Here is a 21995-nt window from a genome sequence, read left to right on the forward strand (position 1 = left end):
TTTACACTTCCCTCCAAATCATGCCATCTGTCATTGAAGAAATTAATAAATATTTCATGAAGTAATGTATTTTTTTATCATTCTAAAAACAAATTGAAAACGATGAAATAATAACATTTATTATTTTATGCAAAAAGTAATTAAATATGTGAACCGACACCTTGCTGCCCAAATCCCTACATAGTACCCCAGTAGTTGTTGCCCCTGATAGTAGCCCCCTACACCAAAGTGGCAATTTGCCTTGTTTGGGGTGAAAATGTAATAAAAAAAAAAAAAAAAAAATATATAATGTCGAGTTTTTATTTGACACTGCTTGCTCTAAACTTGGAGTTGCCTATTCTCCTGCATCATCAAATGAGGAATTGAGCAGCAATATATGTTTTTTAATTTAATTAAAGTTTTCACTAATTAACTTAAACAACCACCGCAAAAATTAAAAATAAAATGTTTAAATAAAATAGTTTTAAATCCAGATTATACAAATAAATAGTATTGATAGGACATATTATGAAGTATTGAAATTTAAATGTCATATTTTGAAGTTTTTATTTTTTTAAAATAGGATTCTTTGTGAAATTAATTTTATTAAGTCAGCATTTTTTTTCCAGTTGTTGACACTGAAGCTTCCCATCAAAAAGCTGTGGATGTAAATCTGCTTCTGCAGTAATTTAAGTCGGATATCTCATATGGTCATCTGAGGGAAAGTAATTACCAACCTTTTTTCTGTTGTATGTCAGCAGATATGAGCATTCACAATGCAGGCAGAGAAGGCAATGCAAATACACTAATTAAATATAAGATGAAAAATTATTTGAATAAAGTAGTCAATTTAAAACAAGAGTTGCACAAAGTTTACTTAAAAAATTAATGGATACTTACTAACTTATCCCAATATTTCAGGATAATCGTGATAAGTCCTGTTTTTTTGCGTTCTTCTCTGGTCAAATTATCAGAGTAGAGATTTTTTTTTTTTAAATATTCCACCAAATAGGTTTTTTTTATTTTTGTTAGGACTTTTTCAAGAGAAGTGACACCGGAGACGATGACTGAGGAATAAAAATATAAGGAAACTTGTTTAATGTTAGAATAAATATATTCCTTGTAGGGGAAAGAAGTTTAAGTAAAATTATATCTCTTTGCCCCAAACAAAATAATAAGAAAAAGAATAAAACAAAACGACACCTCCTTCTGATTCAAAATGCACAGCATTTTATTTTTCAACAAAAACAAGGTGAATAAGCCAAGGTTCGATCGATAAAGGTTCTTTCGAAATCATTATGATTGGACTGTTAGGTAAAAATCCTTTGTGGAATTAATGAGATTAGAAGGTTAAAGTCTTGTGTGACAATGAGATTATTTTAAGGTTTGTGTTTTAAACTGGTGAAGTTCGCCTTATTCAAAAGTCTCATGAGGAAAGTAATTCGGGAGAAAAGTAATTTGTTTTTTGTTTTTTTGTTTTTGTTTTTTTTACATAGGCGTCACCACTTATCAAGGCCGATAGGCCACTCAAGGATAAGGGTTAAAGAGTGTACAGTAGTCAAAAGGACGATATAGTAATCGATAGTAATGAAAGTTCGGTAAATTTGTTAACTTAAGTGGAACGACTCATCAGAAACTTGTTCACGTTGGACTTGAAGACAACCATATTATAGACAGCTGGAAAGCAGGAAAACAGAATACAATTCCACAGGCGTGCAGTTCTAAGAAAGAAGCTTTGATCATGGAATCTATGTTTAGGTTTAGGCACAGATAAAGAGTGGGGAGAATTATTGATAGTGTTTTCAGCTAGTCGAGTGTTTCTTGTGAAAGTTTGGCGAGGGGGAACCATAGATTGAAGCTCAGTCAAACACTTTCCATCAAAATAACGATAAAGCAGAGACAAACTCGCAACATCTCTTCTGTGAGATAGATTGCAGCGAAGAGAAAAGGACATCTCCCACCAGGCCATGAAGTCTATTTTGAACCCTATCAAGGCAGGACAAGTCTTTTCTAGCAGCTGCTGCCCATATGTGGCAAAAATGTGCAGAATAGGAGCGTGTGTGCATAAGTGATTTTTGAGTGCCCGTGTGGCGTGTGTAATCATAGTGTTGACGGCGTTGACAGTGATGATGTTATGGAAAAATGAGAGGCATATTCTTGTGTGACGTCGAAGCAAAAAGAAGGGAAAGGAAGGAAGAAGATTGTTGACTGCTCGAAAAAGGAATTTTTGATGCGTTTTTATACATTTTGGCCCGGTTCCAAAACACGATTGCTACTGCTGATATTTTGGTTTTGGAAAAGCGTTAAAAAGACGATCTTCCAAATTTTCTCACTGGTTGTTTGTGTCACATGATACTGTCGTCAACTATGTCTGCCAGAAATATGTTCATTTTACTTTTGTTGTTGTCAGGAAAAGTGTGTGGGCATATTTGAAATTATGCCATTGCTAGAAGAACATTTTTGTGCAAATGCGCGAGGAAATTTTGTTTATCTGCGAGCGTGTGTGCGAGTGAGTGGTGCCCTTTTCTCTACCCTGCAACGTCTCTCCCACAGAAGAGACGTTGCGAGCCTATCCTTGTTTTATCGTTATTTTCATGGCAGGTGCTCGTCTGAACTCCAATTCCTGGTCCCCCCTCGCCAATCTTTCCTGAAAAACACCCGTCTAGCTGAATCCATTGTGAAAAATTTCCCCCACTCTATATCTGTGCCTAAATCAAAACGCGGATTCCATGAACAAAGCTTCTTTCTTAGAACTGCACGCCTGTGGAACTCTGTTCCGTCTGCCTGCTTCCCTCCGGACTACAACTTGGATGTCTTCAAGTCCAATGTTAAAAAATTCCTAATGAACCGCCCCCCTAATTAAACAGTTCATCAAATCTCCACACTAACGTAATGTACTTGCAATAACCCTTATCCCTGAGTGGCTTCCGGGCCTTGATAAGTGGTGATCACTGTGTAAAAAAAAAACAAAAAAAAAAAAACATCCTTCAATCTAATTTTGAAAATAAAATAAAATTATGAAAAAAATAAAAATTTGTAGCTTATGTTAAGTTTTATGAATAATTAAAAGGACTTTTTTCATCGATTAAATTTCCAGACTTTTTTCATCGATTAAATTTCCAGACTTTTTTCATCGATTAAATTTCCAGACTTTTTTCATATGATCACTTTTATTGATAGCACACACTTGAACCTCTTCAAAATAATCTCCTCCAGGTGCAATGCACTTGTTATACCATTCCAACAACTTCTGGAAGGCCTCATGAGAGTTCTCCTTTGTAAGCACGTCAATGATCCCTGTTGCAGCCTCTTTCATCTCCTCAATTGTCTCATAACAACAGCCTCTAAGGTTTTTCTTAAGCTTAGGGATAACCAAAAGACACAAGGGGCAAGGTCCTAGATGGTATGGAGGATGAAGAATTGCCTTGATGCCCATCTTGGTCAAAAAGTTTGCGACAAGGAAGGAGTTGTGGACTGGTGCATTGTCCTGGTGAAAATACCACTGACCTGATTTAAGGAGTGCTGGCCTCTTCTGACAGAATATCTTCCTGAACTCCCTTAAAACCTTAACATAGAATTCCTTCTTGACTGTCCAGTGGAAGCCGGTGCATGTAGATTATGCCCAAGTGGTCAAATAAACGGGATAGTCATATGTTTGGGGGAGGATTGCTTTGCTTTGCCTTCTTGGGTCTGAGAGAGCTCGTACGCTTCCACTAGGAACTCTGTATCTTGGTCTCTGTGTCATAGCAGTAGATTCAGCTTTGATTGCAGGTCACCAGAGTAGCAAGAACTGTGGAATCTTAATTGATCAGTTCGACCATCTTCCTGCTATCATGACAACGTCTTTCTTTCTGATCTTCTCTGAGCACTTTGGGACAAACTTTGCACAAATCTTTCGCATCTTCAGCTTTTTTTTTTTTTTTTTACATGGTGGTCACCACTTATCAAGGCCTGGAGGCCACTCGGGGATAAGGTTTATTACGAGAACAGTAATCAATGGGATAGTATCGTAGTAATTGTTAGTATTGGAGATTTGATAAAGTGTCTTACTTAAGGGGGCGGTTCATCAGGAATTTTTTTTGTGAGACTTGAAGACATCCAAGTTGTAGTCACGTGGGAAACAGTTCCTTGCAAATAATTGTGTGTACAGTTCCCACACTGCCATCAAACTGTGCGTGTATTGTATCTATAGACACATGACGGTCCTTATCCATGAAATTCTTTATTTGGCCAATCAACTTTGATACTGTGACTTCCTTACTCCTCCTACATCTCCCATCATCCTTCAGACTTCCTGCCTTCCTTGAATCCACTCAAAAACTGATGCCCGATTCATGCAAGATGATCCATATGCAGTCTGAAGCATTCTATACACTTGCAGCAATTTTTTCAAGTTTAAAACATAATTTTATTGCATATCGTTCTTCTAAAGTGATCTCACATCCAGATTGCATTTTTGAAATTCACCAGCTGTCAGAGTCAAAATTCAGTAGGGTGTATTCCAATTTCTGGTGTAGCTGTTCATTTGAACCCGAAATCATAAAAATGGGACACTCATCTCATAACATGTACAGAAATAACATACTGAATTTTCAAGTATACAACAATTTTAAATGCCTGGACAAAAAATGTCTGAGAACTTATTGAAGTACCTCATCTGTAAATCTACATATTAAATGTATATAAAATATCTCTTCACTTAGTTTATACTTTTGAATTTATTATTTGATTTGCTTATAATATGTGTCGCTCGCTCTAAAATTTAAAGAGTTTCCACTAGAAATGTCTCCCGAAAATCGCTCCCCTCCAAATATCATTCCATTCACATTTAAATTCCTACTAAAGGAACCTCCAGAACACTATTCCCTTTGTGAGAAAAAAAAAAAAAACACACTGTTAACTAATCAATAAAATATGGCATACGATTCGAGAGATTCATATTTTTATATACACCACAAGAAACAGATACTATGTTTTTTAGGTGATTACATATAAACACTGAATGAAAAAAATAAAAATAAAAATAAAAATAAACACACAAAATGAATAGATTTTAGAGCGAATGATCAAATTTGGAAAATAAATTTAACGAAAAGGCCAGATAGCAGTTGAGGATACTTAACCTTTTTTGTCATAATCTGGAGTATTTTTCTCTGAGATTTTTTGTCTTCAGTTTTGGATGTTTAACATGAAACTAAATTTACTTTCTACTAAAATAAACATGTTAAAAACGAATTAAAAACGATCGCTCTCCTTATTTCCTTCTGCGGAATTACAGTTTGAAAAGTGAAATTAAAAAAAAAAATCTTGCTGATCAAGGAAGTAAAGTATGAATATATCGGCGCCTAATAAAGGCAGATAAGTATAAAGAATCGATTAATGCCAACTAAAGGGAGGTAAGTATACAATTTACCAGTGCCAATTAAAGGGAGGTAAGTATACAATTTACCGATTACATTTAACTTAGTTTCATTTTTTTTTTTTTTTTTGCTGAGTCTTGTTCTAAAAGGACTCTATAAATCTGAACAAATATTCTATTTCTTTCTATGTATGTAAACTTCCATTTTAAACATATAAAAGAGCTTTTTTATAAATTTTTGTTTTTGAATTCATCCATTGGAAACATTAATTGCTCACTCTAACATAAAATTGATAAAATTTTATGACGTGAAGAAGCACCCCAATCTCCCCAGGTTAAAAAAGGCTTTTGGAATAAATACCCCACAACCTCGAAAGCCGTTCTCAACATGTGGTGGTTGGGAGTGTTTTATACTACGCTGGGGCAGGTCGTAAAAAAAAAAAAAAAAATACCAACAAATATAACCTTGAAATCGTTCCTCTCAAAATACGGCTATTTTGACTAATAGCGGGCGAAAGAAAATTGTGGAAGTTACCTGGTAAATCAAAATTGCGAAATATGTAACGCACGCAGGATATATGAAACGAAACACATGTTCCGGCTCTTGAAATAGAATCGTTCATTTAACTAGAATTTGAATAAAATAATAAAATAAATAAAATCGATTATTGTTCTTTTTTGTTTTTGTTTTTGCGTTGAAATGGATTTATTGCGTAAGCCTTTTTTTCTTTTTTTTTTTTCTTTTTCGGCTATTTATTACGTACAAAGTGGTAACAAAAAAGCAAATATATAACAAGTAAACGTTTCATATTTCGTAGTTGTAATTTACAAAGTAGGGGAAGTCGGGGTAAGTTGAGCATAGGGGTAAGTTGAGCCACCTCCTTTTAACCACAATTGACTAAGCCAATCCAAGTTTGTATGCAATCTATAAACAACTGATCACGTGACTTTAATCTCCACCATTTTGTTTTGCTGAACCAAGATCAGAGGTTGATGCAGTAAAAGAAAATTAGATTTCGGGCCAAAAAAGTAAAATAAAGCGTTACAGAGGTGAGTGCATGTTTCTTGTGTGTAGTAATAGTTTGATTAGATATAATATGTGGTAGTTGTTTGTTCAATTACTTGCCTTCATACCTGTAAAAGATTTTTACATTCACCACACATGAGATGCATGCATTTGAACAGACAATTCAATGAGGTCAGAATGGGGTAAGTTGAGCCAATGCTAATGGGGTAAGTTGAGCCAGTGGCACAACTTGCCCCATATGTCTTTTTACACGTTTTCAAGAAACAGATGAATGTGCAACCACATCAGTAGGCCTGTTATAGAGTGAATTCAAAATGCATGTTGTATAAGTTACATGCTCTACTTGTATAAGAATTAGATTTATAGGGTTACCTGGTAAATGTTTAAGATGTGTAAGCCGTGCTTGGATAGGAATTTGCATGCTGTATTGCTGTACAGGCGCTTTGTTATTCTAATAATAATAATTATTTTTATTATTACTATCATCATTATTATTTTTAACATTATTATTATTATCATTGTAGAATCAAGAATGCACTTACCTCCCCTCTCCACCATTATGGACTAGCCTACAATTAGTCAGGCATGGTGGGTTATTCCATTTGGAGGCGCCTGATTGGCTAAACATGCCAGGAGAGGCAGGTGCCTCTCTACAAATGCCAGCTGTTCTGGCATTCATTGTTCAATGTTCCAGACTTATGCCAGGAACTCCACTGAATCAACTAGTTCACTCTAGTAATATTCTACATCATTATCGGATTTATTGTGTTAACTTCATTTGTCTTTTTTGTGTGTTTCACAGAAAAAAAGCCCACCAGACATGCGCACTACGTGCGAAAGACAAATCGTGGACAAACTCCTACATACGTTATGGAACAGGCTGCTGTTACTGGAGGTCAGAGTGTGAGGAGTGCTGCAGAGGACTTTAACATTGATCGAATTACACTGAAGCGGTACATGGACAAACAAGACAGTCAACCAACAGGGACTGCTTACACACCTGTTTCCTTACGGCAATTGGTTTTTATTCCTGAAATGGAAAGGGATTTGGCTGACCACGTGAAACAATTGTCAGACATGTTTCATGGTTTGTCATTGAGAAGATGTCGCACACTGGCATATGAGTTTGCTAAAAAAACTGTCTTAATCTGCCACCAAGTTGGGATCATGAGAAAAAAGCAGGACATGATTGGTGGTTAGGCTTCAAGAAGCGCCGGAACCTGGCAATTAGAGTGACAGAAGCAACATCTTTTAGGCGTGCCACAGCCTTCAACCGCCCAGTTGTTAATAAATTTTTCAACAACTTGAGTCAGATAATGGACAAGTACAAGTTCTCACCAAGTGACATTTACAACACTGATGAGACTGGGTGCACCACCGTTCAAAACCCTGGAGCCGTTGTCACAGAAAAAGGAAAGAAACAAGTTGGCTCAATCACCTCCGCTGAACGCGGGGAATTGGTAACGGTGGTGTACACTGTGAGTGCAATTGGATCAGTCGTGCCTCCTCTGTTCATCTTTCCCAGAGTCCACTACAGAGATCACTTCATCAGAGGTTAACCAACACAGTGCATAGGGAGGGCAACACGAAGTGGCTGGATGAATGAAGAGGTATTTGTGGAATATTTAAATCACATCATCAAGCACACCAGATGCTCACCAGGAAAGAAAATCCTCTTAATCCTCGACAACCATGACACACACATTTCTTTGAATGTTGTGAACACGTTGTCTTACTGATTATTCCACCACACACTTCCCATCGTCTCCAGCCGCTCGACCGGTCAGTGTATGGACCCTTCAAAACAGCATACAACAGAGCCATGGATGGGTGGCTACGGTCCAATCCAGGGAAAACAGTAACAATATATGAAATCTCAGCTCTAGTGAACCAAGCCCAGATGATTGCCATGGCACCATTGAACATTGCTGCTGAATTCCAAGCCTCGGGCATTCATCCATTTAACCGGGACATCTTTAGTGAAATTGACTTTTCCCCTTCTCTTCCAACTGACCGTGAGCAAAATGTGGCTGCAGAAAGCCTTGAGGCAAATTCTCCCGTGGAAGATGCAGGACAATCAGGTGAGGTTCCTGGAGCAGTCTTGCCCATACACAGTGATGATGTCCGACCACAAAAACAGCAAGAAGATGATCTTATGCAACCATCCGCATCTGGGTCTTGTGTTTCATCTAGTTCACATGATGTCATGCATCGTCCATACATTTCACCATCTGTAATTCAGCCATTTCCGAAAGCAGCACAAAGAAAGGCAAGAAGAGGTGGTCACAAAAAGGGCAGCTCAAAGATTTTGACAGAACGACAGAAGTTGATAGCCCTTTCTGAAAATAGAAAGAGGAGCCTATTAACAAAAACAAAGCAGTGTTTGTTCAATGCTGGTGGGAAAAGTCATGTCCCCCGAGATCTAAAACCCCATGTTCAAGTGACACTGATGATTCAGATTTTGAATTTGATGGTGTGTCATCAGATAGTGATGGTGACATTGATCTGGATAGCCCAATAATCGAAGGTGACTTTGTGGTTGTCAAATGTGCTGGCAAATCACGAATTGTGAACTATATTGCCCGGGTTGACACTCTCAACGGGGAGGACTTTGAGTTTGAAGGTGTTTTCCTTCAAAAAGTTGCTGGGAAGGTAGGAACGGACAAGCCTGTGTTTGTTCCAAACCCAAAGGACGAAGCGGATTTCAATGCAGAAAATGTTGTTTACAAGCTGCCACAGCCAAATAATGTTGGCAGTTCTGTCCGTTGTTCTAGCTAGCTCGTTTTCAGCTGTGACTTGTCACAGTGGCAACTTCATTAACTTACTTTCAGATATATGTTTCAAATTTTGTGCTGGTTCATTCATTCGCTGTAATTAACATTTCTACTTCATTATTATAATTTGTTTTATAACCACAGCAACAATTTTGGGCTTGTTCTTTCTTTATTTGCAACACATTTTTGCGTGGCACAACTTACCCCTGTGTGGCACAACTTACCCCAGAGGTTGGATCAACTTGCCCCATGGTCGGGGCAAGTTGAGCCATTTGATATGCATTTTTGTAAAGCACATGGTCGGTTTAAGTGTACTAGCAGAAAACTGCAACTTGTTTCAAAATGTTCCCAAATAAAAGAATTTTATAATCATACACTCATCTTTGCAAAATAATTAGTCGTTTGGATTCTGAAGAGCCAAAATGGAAAATTGGCTCAACTTACCCCGACTTTCCCTAACACCCGCCATTGTTTTTCCTCTGCAATAGTAAATATAGCCCCAGATGCCTTTCCGGCTACATTTGAATTAATAAAAAAAGAACATCCAAACAGTTGCTTCTGCGGAAATCAGATAAAACTAATCAGTAAAAAAAAAAAAAATAGTCTATACGATTTGAAAACTAAACGTTTAAATATACAACATAAGAAACAGATTCTACATTTCTTCGGCAATTACATGTAACAGTAACACATTCCGGTTACTTCACCATAAAAATAATTTAGATAAATAATAATAGTTAAGATTTTTGAGTGAATGATCAGTTTATTTAACGAAAGAGCCAGATAGTTTTCAGAATACGTAGCATTTTTCCTTTTTTTTTTCTTTCTAATTAGGAGTAGTTTTATTTTTTTGATATTTTCACTATCAGTTGTGGACGACTAAATTGTTTTTCTACTAGAGATATTTATTAAAAAGATGTTTATAATAAATTAACGACAATCTCTCTTCTTATTCTCGGAACATAGTAAATACTTTATCTGAATTACTGTGTGAGAGTAAAAAAAAAATGTCTTGCTGTTAAAGGGAGGTAATTATACAATTTACCAGCGGTTACGTAAAGGGAGGGGTGATTATATAATTTACAAGTGCAGAATAAAGTGGAGGAATAATTATTTGCCACTGCAGTTTATCTCTAAAGAAAAAAAAGAAGTTATTTTGAAGGGAATAGTTTCCAAAGATGCTGCCATATTTTAACGCATAAATTTGGCCTTTTCTCACATCGATGAAAAAGGAAACTAGTCTATCATGTAAACATTAATTTTTATGATTTAAAAATTTTTATTTATTTTTTATTACATTTTCACCACAAACAAGGCACATTACCACTTTGATATAGGGGTCTACTAGGGACATAAACTACAGGGGTACTATGTGGGGAGTTGGGCAGCAAGATGTCGGTTCACGTTACACTTTAACTTCTGCATGTCAGTACAGTTGGGAAAGCAGGAACCTGGAAGGGAATTCCAAAGTCTAGCGGTTCTGGGGAAGAAACTACGGGAGTAGAAGGCTGTCTTATATCTAGGGATCTCTACTGTGAAGAGGTGGAATTTTCAGATGATGTTAATTAAAAAACACATAATTAAAAAAAAAAATCAAATAAAATTTGTATAACCAAACTTTTTAATGGCAGAAACAAATATAAAATAACTGACTTATTCAGATTTTTGCGACCAAGATTAATTTTTATGTACAGTGTGTGTGTATGTGTGTGTGCGTGTGTTTGTGTGTGTGTGTGTGTGCGTGTATCTTTCTTTGTGCGTTTTTAATACAATTCAATATTTATTTAACGTGCGATGTATGTAGGTGGTAAGTGATTGAGAAATCCTTCCAGACCGAGGCAATTGTATGCATAATAAAATCACAAGTATAAATAATCGAGATTTTTAAAAAAATATATTTTATTCACATATCTTTATAACTTTTATTGTTATAATATATATATATATATATATATATATATATATATATATATATATATATATATATATATATATATATATATATATATACAAATCTTTTTATAATTTTCATTTTTATTTTAAAAAAAGAAAAGAAAAAAACTTGCTATTTGCTTACTTCTCCATAAAGACAAATTCAGTACAAGTAAGTTTAGCGTCCGAAATTTTCAGTTTCTAATGTTTTGTAATTAATATAATTCATTCTTTTTGTTTTTTTTTATTTTTATTATAATTATTATTAGTTTTATTAAAGTTCTGTAAATATATTTAAAAAACGCACTCAGAAAGACATCCATTTATTTTAATATATTTTAAATTTACGTTCGTTTTGTTACTTATACAAAAAGTTTTGTGTAAATAGAAAAAAGTTTTTTTTTTAATCCTTGAAAGTTTTGTAAAAGTTCAATTTTCGTTCAGCAAAACAAAAGTTATTGTAAATGTCCCATCCTATTTTGCCCAAGGACAGACTGATGATCTCCCCTTGTATTGGAGGAGGGCCCCCAGGGGGTGGAAGGGATCTAGGCAGTTTAGTACTTCTCTTTGAGACAAGTTGCACGCGTTGTTACTCTGAATAAACATCTTCCGTCTACCACATCATCGTCTGGACATTATTTATTTCACTTCAGCATCTAGTAGCAGCGCGTACAAGAGCTGTATAAAACGAAAGGAGTTCCAGAATATTTGAACCACCAAAATTAAACCCAGAATTTTACGATTCATGGAAAAGAGAAATTCAACTTTTGCAGTTAGCAACGAATATTCCGCCTTCTCGTCAAGCATTGGCCATATTTTTGTCTCTCACGGGACAAGCTCGGGCAGCTGTATTAGAAATGGACATCTCATTACTAAATGCTGAGGAAGGAATGGACAATCTCGTTGAAAAACTGGATACACTTTTTATGGAAAACAGAAATCAATCTGCATTGAATTTTGAAAATTATCATTGTGAACCCGACACTTCCATAAATGACTATTTGATTAAATTCGTCCAACACATGGCAAAACTCAGAGAATTTCAAATAATTTTACCTGAACCAGTCCTGGATTATCGCACCCTTAAATCTGCCAATCTCAGCCCCGAAAATGAGAAATTAATTAGAACAACGATAAATAACCTCATCCTAAGCGATATGTCAATACAATTAAAAATAAAAAAATCACTCCTGGAAATTTAACTCCTACCAAACCCTCTCACCAGCAATCCATGTGTGTCAAAAAGGAAATAGGCAATGTTACTTACAGTATGGCTACTGGTGGCCTCACTTACAGTCAGGCAGACACACATACACAGAACAACGAAATCCTATACGCATGATGTTAAGCCTTCCCCCTTACCTGCTAATTTTGCAGGCGATAGCAGTAATAAGAAAAGAGGTCCCACGGTAATTTTAGCCGACATTCAAATCGAAAAATCTCGAATAATTGTTACGTCTATGGTTGCAAATTCCACTATGCCAACAAGTATCCTTATTCTAAAAATAATTACCATACACAAGAAAGGAGTATAAAAACGATCGCCATGATGTAAATAAGAACTGTGAAGAAATCGCTAATATAGTGTTGCTTAACCAAGACAAAGTTGATAATATGCTTCTGGGTCAGACAATAAACTCTGCCATCTTGGATTCAGGAGCGAGTGGCACCATATGCGGAAAGAAATGGCTAGAGTGTTTTTTTAAACTTTGCCTGAGGACTCCAAAAATGAAATTCCCTATGAAGAAGGCAGAAAGTCCTTCAAATTCGATGATGGCATTAAAATAAAAGCACTAAAAAAGGTAACTCTACCATGTATCATTGCTAAAATGAACGTTAAAATAACAAATGATGTTGTTGATGATGATATCCCTCTGTTATTAAGCAAAACCGCAATGAAAAGGGCTCAGACAACCCTCAACTTTAATCATGATACAACGGAAATGTTTGGCAAATGAATAAAATTACTGTGAACAACTTCTGGCCACTACCACATCCCTATATCTAGACCTCTACCAGACCGGGGTAAGTTAAGATATATTTTATTTCTAAATATTAATAAAAAAAGGCAAAGAAAAATTTTTTAAATTGCCACCAAATGACATCCAGTGCACCAAAACTATGTGATCTTGTCAGAAGTGCTAGTTTTAAAGATACTGAATTTATGGACATCTTAAGGAAACTCCCTTTTACTTGTCAGACCTGCATTAGGTATAAAAAACCTGCACCTCAACCTGTTGTAGGATTTCCCTTCGGAACTTATTTTAACCAGCCATTAATTAATTGACATAAAGTACTACACCTGGTTGACCATGCAATAAGATATAGCGTTCCTGTCCGGCTTACAGGTAAGGAAAGCTCTGATATCCTTACTGCTATCTTCAAATAGTCGATTGCATATTTTGGTGCCCCAGGAGCCTTTCTTACTGATAAAGACAAATAATTTGACTATCAATTCTCCCGAGACCTGGCTCAAAACTTGAATATTGTAGTCCATACCACTCCCGCACAATCTCCTTAGAGTAATGGATTAAATGAAAGGCACAATGGTGTTTTGGAAGAAATAGTCAAGAAGACATTAGAAGACGTTCAGTGTAATTTTGAAGTTGCACTATCATGGGCTGTCAATGTCAAGAATGCACTTCACAATTTATATGGGTGTAGTCCTAACCAGCTGGTTTTTGGTAAAAATCCTAACCTACCTTCCCTTTTGAATGATCAAATTCCTGCACTAGAAAGTGTAAGTACTAGCCAAATTGTTGCTGACAACCTCAATGCAATGCATGCTGCAATGAATGGTTTCATAGAGTGTGAAGCCTCTGAAAAATTGAGACGAGCCCTTTGTCATCAGGTGAGGACCACCATAACTGATCAAAAGAAATAGATTTGATAGATGGCTTGGTCCTGGTTCTGTCATAGACTGGGAACATAAAAAAATACTGGTAAAACATAGACCCACATATGTTAGAGTGCATCCCTCTCACTTAATTTTATATCCTGACACACACCATAACACCTCTGAGCACCATGACACCAGTGGACAAACAAAACCTCAGAGCCAAAATAATGACACAACAAGTGGTTATATGCCAGTAGATGACAGGAGTGAAACTGATGATAATCCTGAACAGAATGAATCTAATATATGTGATACACCACCAGAAATGATCACCAAATCTGTGCAACTGCCTAAACCAGGCCAAACTATAATATGCAAATTCGCCAATGATGAAGACCAAGAATGGAGAAAACTGAATGTGATCAGTAGAGCTGGTAAAGCTACTGGTAAAATTAAATATTTAATGAACGTTATTATGGAGGAAGGTGATTCATTCTGGCTTGATTTTGAGAATGGAGTCTTGGAATGGGAAACCAAGAATGACAATCAAACCCTCACTGAACAAGCCCCGAAAGTAAATCTAATTACAGACTCCTCTAATGATGAATATGACAAAGTCAGGAAGAGAGAACTCGAAAGTTGTGCTGAGCATAAAGTCTACACACAAGTGCTAGATCAGGGTCAACCAAAGATAAGCACAAGATGGGTCTACAGTAACAAAGAATACAATGGCAAACCAACCTTTAAGGCCAAACTTGTTGCCAAAGGCTTTCAAGATAAAGATGCCTGCAATGTTAGAAATGATTCCCCAACATTTTCCAAAGAAAGTTTAAGAACAATCCTAGGAGTTATGTCAACAAGTGTTTGGATATGCAAATCCATAGACATTAAAACTGCTTTTTAACAGAGCAAACAGATCGACCCATTGACTTCTTCCACCAAAAGAAGCCAATGTACCTCCTAGTTGCATTTGAAAATTATCCAAATGTGTATATGGTCTAACTGATGCATCTTGATCCTGGTACCTAACACTTAGAGAAGAACTGGTAAAGCTAGGGGCCACACCATCGAAATATGGGCAGGCTATATTCACTTGGCATTTTAAAAATAAGCTACAAGAGATAATTGCCACTCATGTTAATGATTTCTGCTTTGCTGGATCAGAGACTTATGAGAACAAAGTCATTAATGAGCTTCGTAAACTTTTCAAAGTAAAATCTGAAAAAGTGGCTAAGTTTCGATATATTGGATTAGAAATTTTAAAAAATCCAATAGTAACATCAATATTGGACAAGATTAATATACAAAGAAACTCGGGCACATCCTGCTGCAGAATGGAAGAAGGCCGGAAGATAAGCTGAGATCACCGAGGCCAGGCAGCTAATAGGTCAGCTCAACTGGCTAGCCACTCAAATGAGACATGACCTCAGTTTTGATGTTAGTGCCTTAAGTTCCATATTAAAACAAGAAAATATGGAATGCATTAAACAAATTAATCGAACCATAAAAAAAGGCCAAAAAGGAGAAATCTCAAATTCACATTCCAAATCTGGAAAACCCTAAATTGCTGCAAATCATACAGTGATGCATCCTTTGTTAACCTAACTGATGATGGATCACAAGGTGGCTACATAATTTTTTTGGTAGGTAATAATAACGAATATATGCCAATAGCCTGGCAATCTAAACGCATCAAAAGAATAGTCAAGAGCACTTTTGGTGCAGAGACTTTGGCCATGGTTGATCTCATTGAAGCCTTTATTACAGAAAATTGATATTAGATCTGTTACAACTGGAAGACAACTCTACAAATATCAAGATAAAATGCAAAACAGACAATTCCTTTTTGTATGATGCGGTGCACATACCACACAAATACTTGACAAAAGACTGCGAATTGAAATGGCAATTTTTAGAGAAATGGATGACAGGAGAAATTTGCAAAGATATCTTGGATACCCACTGATAAACAGATTGATAATGGTTTAACCAAAAAGGGAGTTCCCTTCTTTAAAATTCTTGGATTCACATCTGAACCAAAGGAATTATCAGTCTAATTCTAAAATGTAGAGTCATACAATTTTGTTCCATCATTCCTTTTTTTCTTTTCTCTGCAGATAACTTTTTGATGTTGTCTCCTGAAAAGTCCATCCTTAGTACCAGAAAGGAAAGTGAGGAAGTGTTAATGTCCCATCCTATTTACCCTGCCCAAGGACAGACTGATGATCTCCCCTTGTAGTGGAGGAGGGCCGCCAGGGGGCAGAAGGGATCAAAGCAGTTCAATACTTCTCTTCAAGACAAGTCGCACGCGTTGATACTCTTAAGACGTTTTGTCGTGTGGTGTTGGTGATGATGATAACGTCACAAAAAAAACAACAACGCTTGTTATATGTAGAAAAGAACCGGGGGGGGGGCAATCAACACTGCCAGGCGTTTCGATTCTACGATTCTAAAGATGGGACCAGAGGGCGCGGCTTACTCAATTCGAGCTGATTGTCTCTTCACCAGTACCGCCAGCCGACTACTCCCTTGCTAAAATCTGCACGGTTTTTATATGATTTCTGTCGCATTCGCCCAGAGACTCCGACCTACACGTAAGCGTAATTCGATCTGCTAGATACTCGATTTCGTTGACATAGAATGATCGAATATCGACCGAGACATTCCATGTATTGTTCATCTGATTTCTATTTTTAGACGTGAGTGTTTTTTGTTTAAATTAAGAAAGATGGACCTTATTTTGCATGTTTCCATATTTAACAAACAAAAATATTATTTTGTCATTTTTTTTTTCGATTAAAAAAAAACACCACCAGCGCCAATTCCGCTTTTCGGGCCGCACTATCTAACAGTGACCATCATTCAAAATCAAGACGCCTGACCGTGTCACACTCTGAATAAACATCTTCCATGTATCACATCACCGTCTGGACATTATTTCACTTTAAAAAAAATTTTTTTTTATCACATTTTCACCCCAAACAAGGCACATTGCCACTTTGGTGTAGGGGGCTACTATCAGGGGAAACAACTACTGGGGTACTATGTAGGGATTTGGGCAGCAAGATGTTGGTTCACGTTGCACTTGAACTTCTGCATGTCAGTACAGTTGGGGAAGCAGTGACCTGGAATGGAATTCCAAGACTAGCAGTTCTGGGGAAGAAACTACCGGAGTAGAAAGATCTTTTACATCTAGGGATCTCTACAGTGTGGGGGTGGGATTTTGCAGCTTGTCGGGTCTGTCGAGGGTGTTCACGTCATGGGGGCACAAGTGCTTGCAGTTTATCAGAGCATTCACCATTAAAATAGTTGTAGAACAGGCAGAGGGATGCAACGTTTCGTCGATGGGACAGAGGCTGAAGCTTAGATGCCAGTTTAGGGCCTATCAGATTTGCGACTCTCTTTTGAACCCTGTCAAGGAGCGAGAGACTAGTAGTCGATGCACCAGCCCAAACATGACAGCAATACTCCATACATGGGGGAATGGTTGCCTTATAGAGGTACAGGATACTTTAACAGTTATGATGAATTTACTGGTGTTCAAAAGCGTAGAAATACGTAAGGAGGTGAGCAACGTTTTTTCTGACTAGTTTCCATAGTAACCATGTTGCTTCAGCGACTAGTGTGACTTCTAATTCACCGCTCTTGTGAAAACAGAAGTAACAAGTAAAACAAAGAGAATAAAAGCAAACGAGTGCCATACATTGTTTTACATATGTGTATGTTATGTTTATTTGGGGTAAAAAAATGAGACTCGATTTAAACAAAGAACAAGTGAATTTACTGGAAGCCTGCAAAAATCATAGATTACAATAGAAAAATGTGAGCATGAAAAGTAATATGATTAAGCTTAAACATGGAAAAGAAAAGGACAAGATATTCTAGTAAAAAATATAGTAAATTTATAACTTACAATATTGCAGCATTAAGAATTGATTATATAATTCTAAATTGAATCTTTAAAAAAATTCTTAATACTGCAATATTTTTTTTATTTTTTTTATTACATTTTCACCCCAAACAAGGCACATTGCCACTTTGGTGTAGGGGGCTACTATCAGGGGCAGCAACTACTGGGGCACTATTTTGGGATTTGGGCAGCAAGATGTCGGTTCACGTTACACTTGAACTTCTGCATGTCAGTACAGTTAGGGAAGCAGGAACCTGGAATGGAATTCCAGAGTCTAGCGGTTCTGGGGAAGAAACTACTGGAGTAGAAAGATCTTTTACACCTAGGGATCTCTACTGTGTGGAGGTGGGATTTAGTTACCTGTTGGGTTTGTCGAGGGTGTCTACATTGTGGGGGCACAAGTGGCTGCAGTTTGTCAGAGCATTCCCCATTAAAATACTTGTAGAACAGGCAGAGGGATGCAACGTTTCGTCGATGGGACAGAGGCTGAAGCTTAGGGCCTATCGGATTTGTGACTCTCTTTGAACCCTGTCTAGGAGTGAGAGACAAGCAGCAGAGGCACCAGCCTAAATGTGACAACAATATTCCATACATGGGCGAATGGTGGCCTTATAGAGGTACAGGATACTTTCAGGTGTCAGTAGTTTTCTAGCACGGTAGAGAGAGCTACCTTTTTCACAGCGGTCCTGGCAATGTTTTCAATATAATTGTTCCAACTTATGTTTCCTGTGAACGTTAGGCCAAGCAGTTTGAAAGATGTACTCTCAGACAGGGAGTCACTGGCCATTGCTATTGGTGGCAGAGAAGGTTTCTTGTAATTATTGAAAGAAACCAGTTTAGTCTTGGCAGCATTGAATGTGACCATCCATTTATGTCTCCCTTCCACTACAGATTGGAGGTTATCCTCTAGTGTTTTTTTCATTTCTTTAGATATGTGTTCATTTGTTTTCCTGTCATGCCTGTCATAGAGTGTAGTGTCATCAGCATATATACCCATCTCAGAGGCAGTTTTGTCGGGGAGGTCATTAATAAATATCAGGAACAATAGAGGTCCAAGGATAGACCCCTGAGGCACTCCCGCATTGATATCACACTGTTTAGATGAACGATCGTCGAGGACAACCTGGATGTTTCTCATATCTAAGAAGGATTTAATTATGTTGAGTATTCTACCAGTGATACCATATGATTTAATTTTCCTGAGGAGACCCTCATGCCATACCCTGTCAAAAGCCTTAGATATATCTAGATCTACCGCTCTGCCCTCCCTCGCTTTGTCCAGAGAATGGTATATACGTTCAGAGATTACAGTGAGGATGTCAGCTGTGGAACGGGCTTGTCTATATCCATATTGTTTGTCAGTCAAAAGTTTAGCATCTGTAAAGTGCCGGACTAGAGCATGGTTAATTATGGTCTCAAATATTTTGGCGAAAAGTGGGAGGAGACTAATGGGGTGATAATTTGATGGGTCAGTTCTTTCGCCAGAATTCTTGAATACTGGTACCACAGAAGCAGTTTTCCAGCAGCCAGGAAAGCATGATTCATTAAGGCATTTGTTGTAGAGTTTGGAGAGAACTGGAGCTACTTCGGCTGAGCACTTTTTTAATAGCACAGCTGGGATGAGATCAGGTCCACATGCTTTTGAAGTGTCAAGTTTTTTATGATAGCGTGTACCTGAGCAGGGGTGATTTTTAGATCGTCTAGCGTGGCGCCTGTCTGGAAAGGAAAGTCAGGCAGGGGGTGGTTGGAAGGGTCCAGTGTGGAGTTCGAGGCAAACCGGCTGGCAAGCATATTAGCCTTGTCGGTTGCTGAGCAAACAACCTCGTGATTGTTGGTAAGCGGGGGAATTGTTGATTGTCCATTATTTACTACACTGTTGTAGATTTTCCAGAAGTCACAATTTCCTAATTTTTGTGCTTCGATGCGTTTTTTAGTGGTTTCAGTAAATTCTCTCTTAGCTGTCGCTATTTCTTTCTTAACGTTACTTCTAGCTTCTATATACTTCTGTTTGTTTGAACTGGACTTATGTCGGTTAAATCTGTGGTATGCATGCTGCCTTTGAGCAATGGTAGTTGCGTCAGTCGAAGTAAACCATTGGGGAGAGTGGGGCTTGCTATAAAATTTCCGCATGGGAACATGTGCTTCCATTGCTGTTTTGAACCATTCAGTGGTCTCATTTGCACACTGTTCAGCAGGAAGATAAAAAATATTTCCCCATGGGGCATCTCTGATAAGATCTCTGATGGCTTCCCAGTCAGCCTTTTTATAATATCTCGTTGTTTTGAGCACTGGCTCTTCAGTTTTGGGTCTAGAATTTAGGGCGATTTCTACCATTATCACTGCATGATCAGCGTTCCCGAGTGGGCTGTCAGCATTTGTTGTACAATCCTTGAGAACTGTAGTCAGAAACAGATCTAGAAGTGATGCTTGTTGTTCTTGCTGGTCAGGGAAACGGGTTGGAAACGTAACCATTTGTGATAGGGAGTGAGATATAGCAAAACTATATGTTGTGCTGCCCGCTGCATCTGTGTGAGTTGAGAATCCAAGCCAGTTTTGTGGTGAACATTAAAGTCACCAAATACATGTACTTGTGCACTAGTGCCGAGGGAGAGTGCTGTGTCTATGCTGTCAGAGACTTTGTATATTATGGTGCAGTCCTGGGTCGAGGGAGAGCGGTAGAGAAAATGAAAGTAGCTAATGTTGTGTTGTATGTTTAGTCTAAAGCACATAAAGGCTTGATCCTCCGTTTCTAGGTTTGTTTCTCTTGTCAGGGGGAGGGTGTTATGAATGTAGACTCCAAGTCCGTGCATATGTCTGTCAGAGTCCTTACGGCAGAGTGGGAGATAGCCAGGCATGTTAAAGTAGTTAGAGGGGATGGAGGAGTTTAGGTTAGTCTCGCTTAGTGCTAAGATATCCAGGATATTTGTTATGAGAAATGCTTCAACATCAGCTAAATTAGTTCTAAGCCCATGGATGTTAGTGAATGCAAGCCTCAAGGGAGGAGGCAAGATGGATTTGTTTGTCCCTAGGCCTGGTTTAAGCTTTTTTTTTTTTATTGTACTGTCATCATATTTTTAAAGAGTTTCAGTTAGGTGAGGGAGAGCTGAACAAGAGGTTATGCAGGGTATCAGATTATGCAACACAAGTAGACCATTAGCAGACCTTTCTTCAACTAGGACTGTGGCCTCAGAAAAGCCCATCGGGGATGAGCGCAGGGTCCCTTTCCATGCGCGATATGGCACTACAAACATCCCAATATTATACAACTGTTGATGGAGCAGCCGCTCTAAGCGCTACCAAAGAGTTAGGGCACCTGTACTACCAGTCGGAAACAGCAGCCAGGAACTGTCAATCCGGTACCCTCAGCCCATCAGAAGAAGATCACCCCAATCTAATTGCACAGGCATGCGTGGTACTCAAGCACTCCCAAGTGTCCAGTTTTGAGGGGTGAGATGTGTCGGGAGTGGGGGAACGGCATTCAATGCCCTAGACAAGGAACAAGATCTACCACTAGGTGTTTTGTCGATTCACTTGTGATAGTGTCTCTGCGCCTGACTAATAGGCAAAGAAGGAGTATGGAAGCCGGCGATAGACAGAGCCTATCTACTCCTTAAGCAATTTAGGTTTGCAGACGGTAATTTGTTTGAGTCATCAGCTCTAGGAAGGTTGTCATCCAAGACTGGAGAGGCCTCCCTCCCCTTTGGTTTAGTTTCAGAGTTTTCCTTCACCTAGACGGGTGATATAACCCCCCCCCAATATTCTGATAAGCTCACGTTAGGGTGGGTGATTGGTGTAATGAGATTTTATTTTATGATAATATTTCAGTTTATATATAGTTCACGTTGATCATTTAAATAAGTCTATGTCTATACAAAATATCGAAATTGATCTGTGAGAAATTTTTTCAAATCACGTTTTCATTGTTTACATCAAAATATGTAGAAATAACATGCAGCCGCATGATATTTCTACATATTTTGATGTAAACAATTTTTGTCCAATTAAAGTAGCTTTCGGAATATATAGGTTGGTCAACCAGTGCACATTGACCGTTTTGTTTTTTTCCAGTAAATATTACAAAAATTAAAATAGAAATTTTATCGTAGGTCGCTGTTTCTTTTTTTATTTCAATTTTTTTCTTGTTAATTTTATTATACTTACATGTTTCTTCTGTT

At 37.6% G+C, this 21995-nt stretch overlaps 1 protein-coding gene across 1 annotated transcript in view; it reads right to left on the reverse strand.

Moving 5' to 3' along the window:
- Positions 1–21995, reverse strand: part of LOC145266987 (uncharacterized) — a 33630-nt gene that overhangs the window by 9897 nt on the left and 1738 nt on the right. Inside the window, exon 2 of the mRNA XM_080122838.1 lies at positions 880–1046. Within this exon, the coding sequence (XP_079978964.1) occupies positions 880–1046 (167 nt within the window). The remainder of the gene's footprint in view (positions 1–879; positions 1047–21995) is intronic.

Source organism: Euprymna scolopes, chromosome 4 (genome assembly GCF_053919585.1).
Source record: "Euprymna scolopes isolate OS-2025 chromosome 4, ASM5391958v1, whole genome shotgun sequence".
NCBI lineage: Eukaryota > Metazoa > Mollusca > Cephalopoda > Sepiida > Sepiolidae > Euprymna > Euprymna scolopes.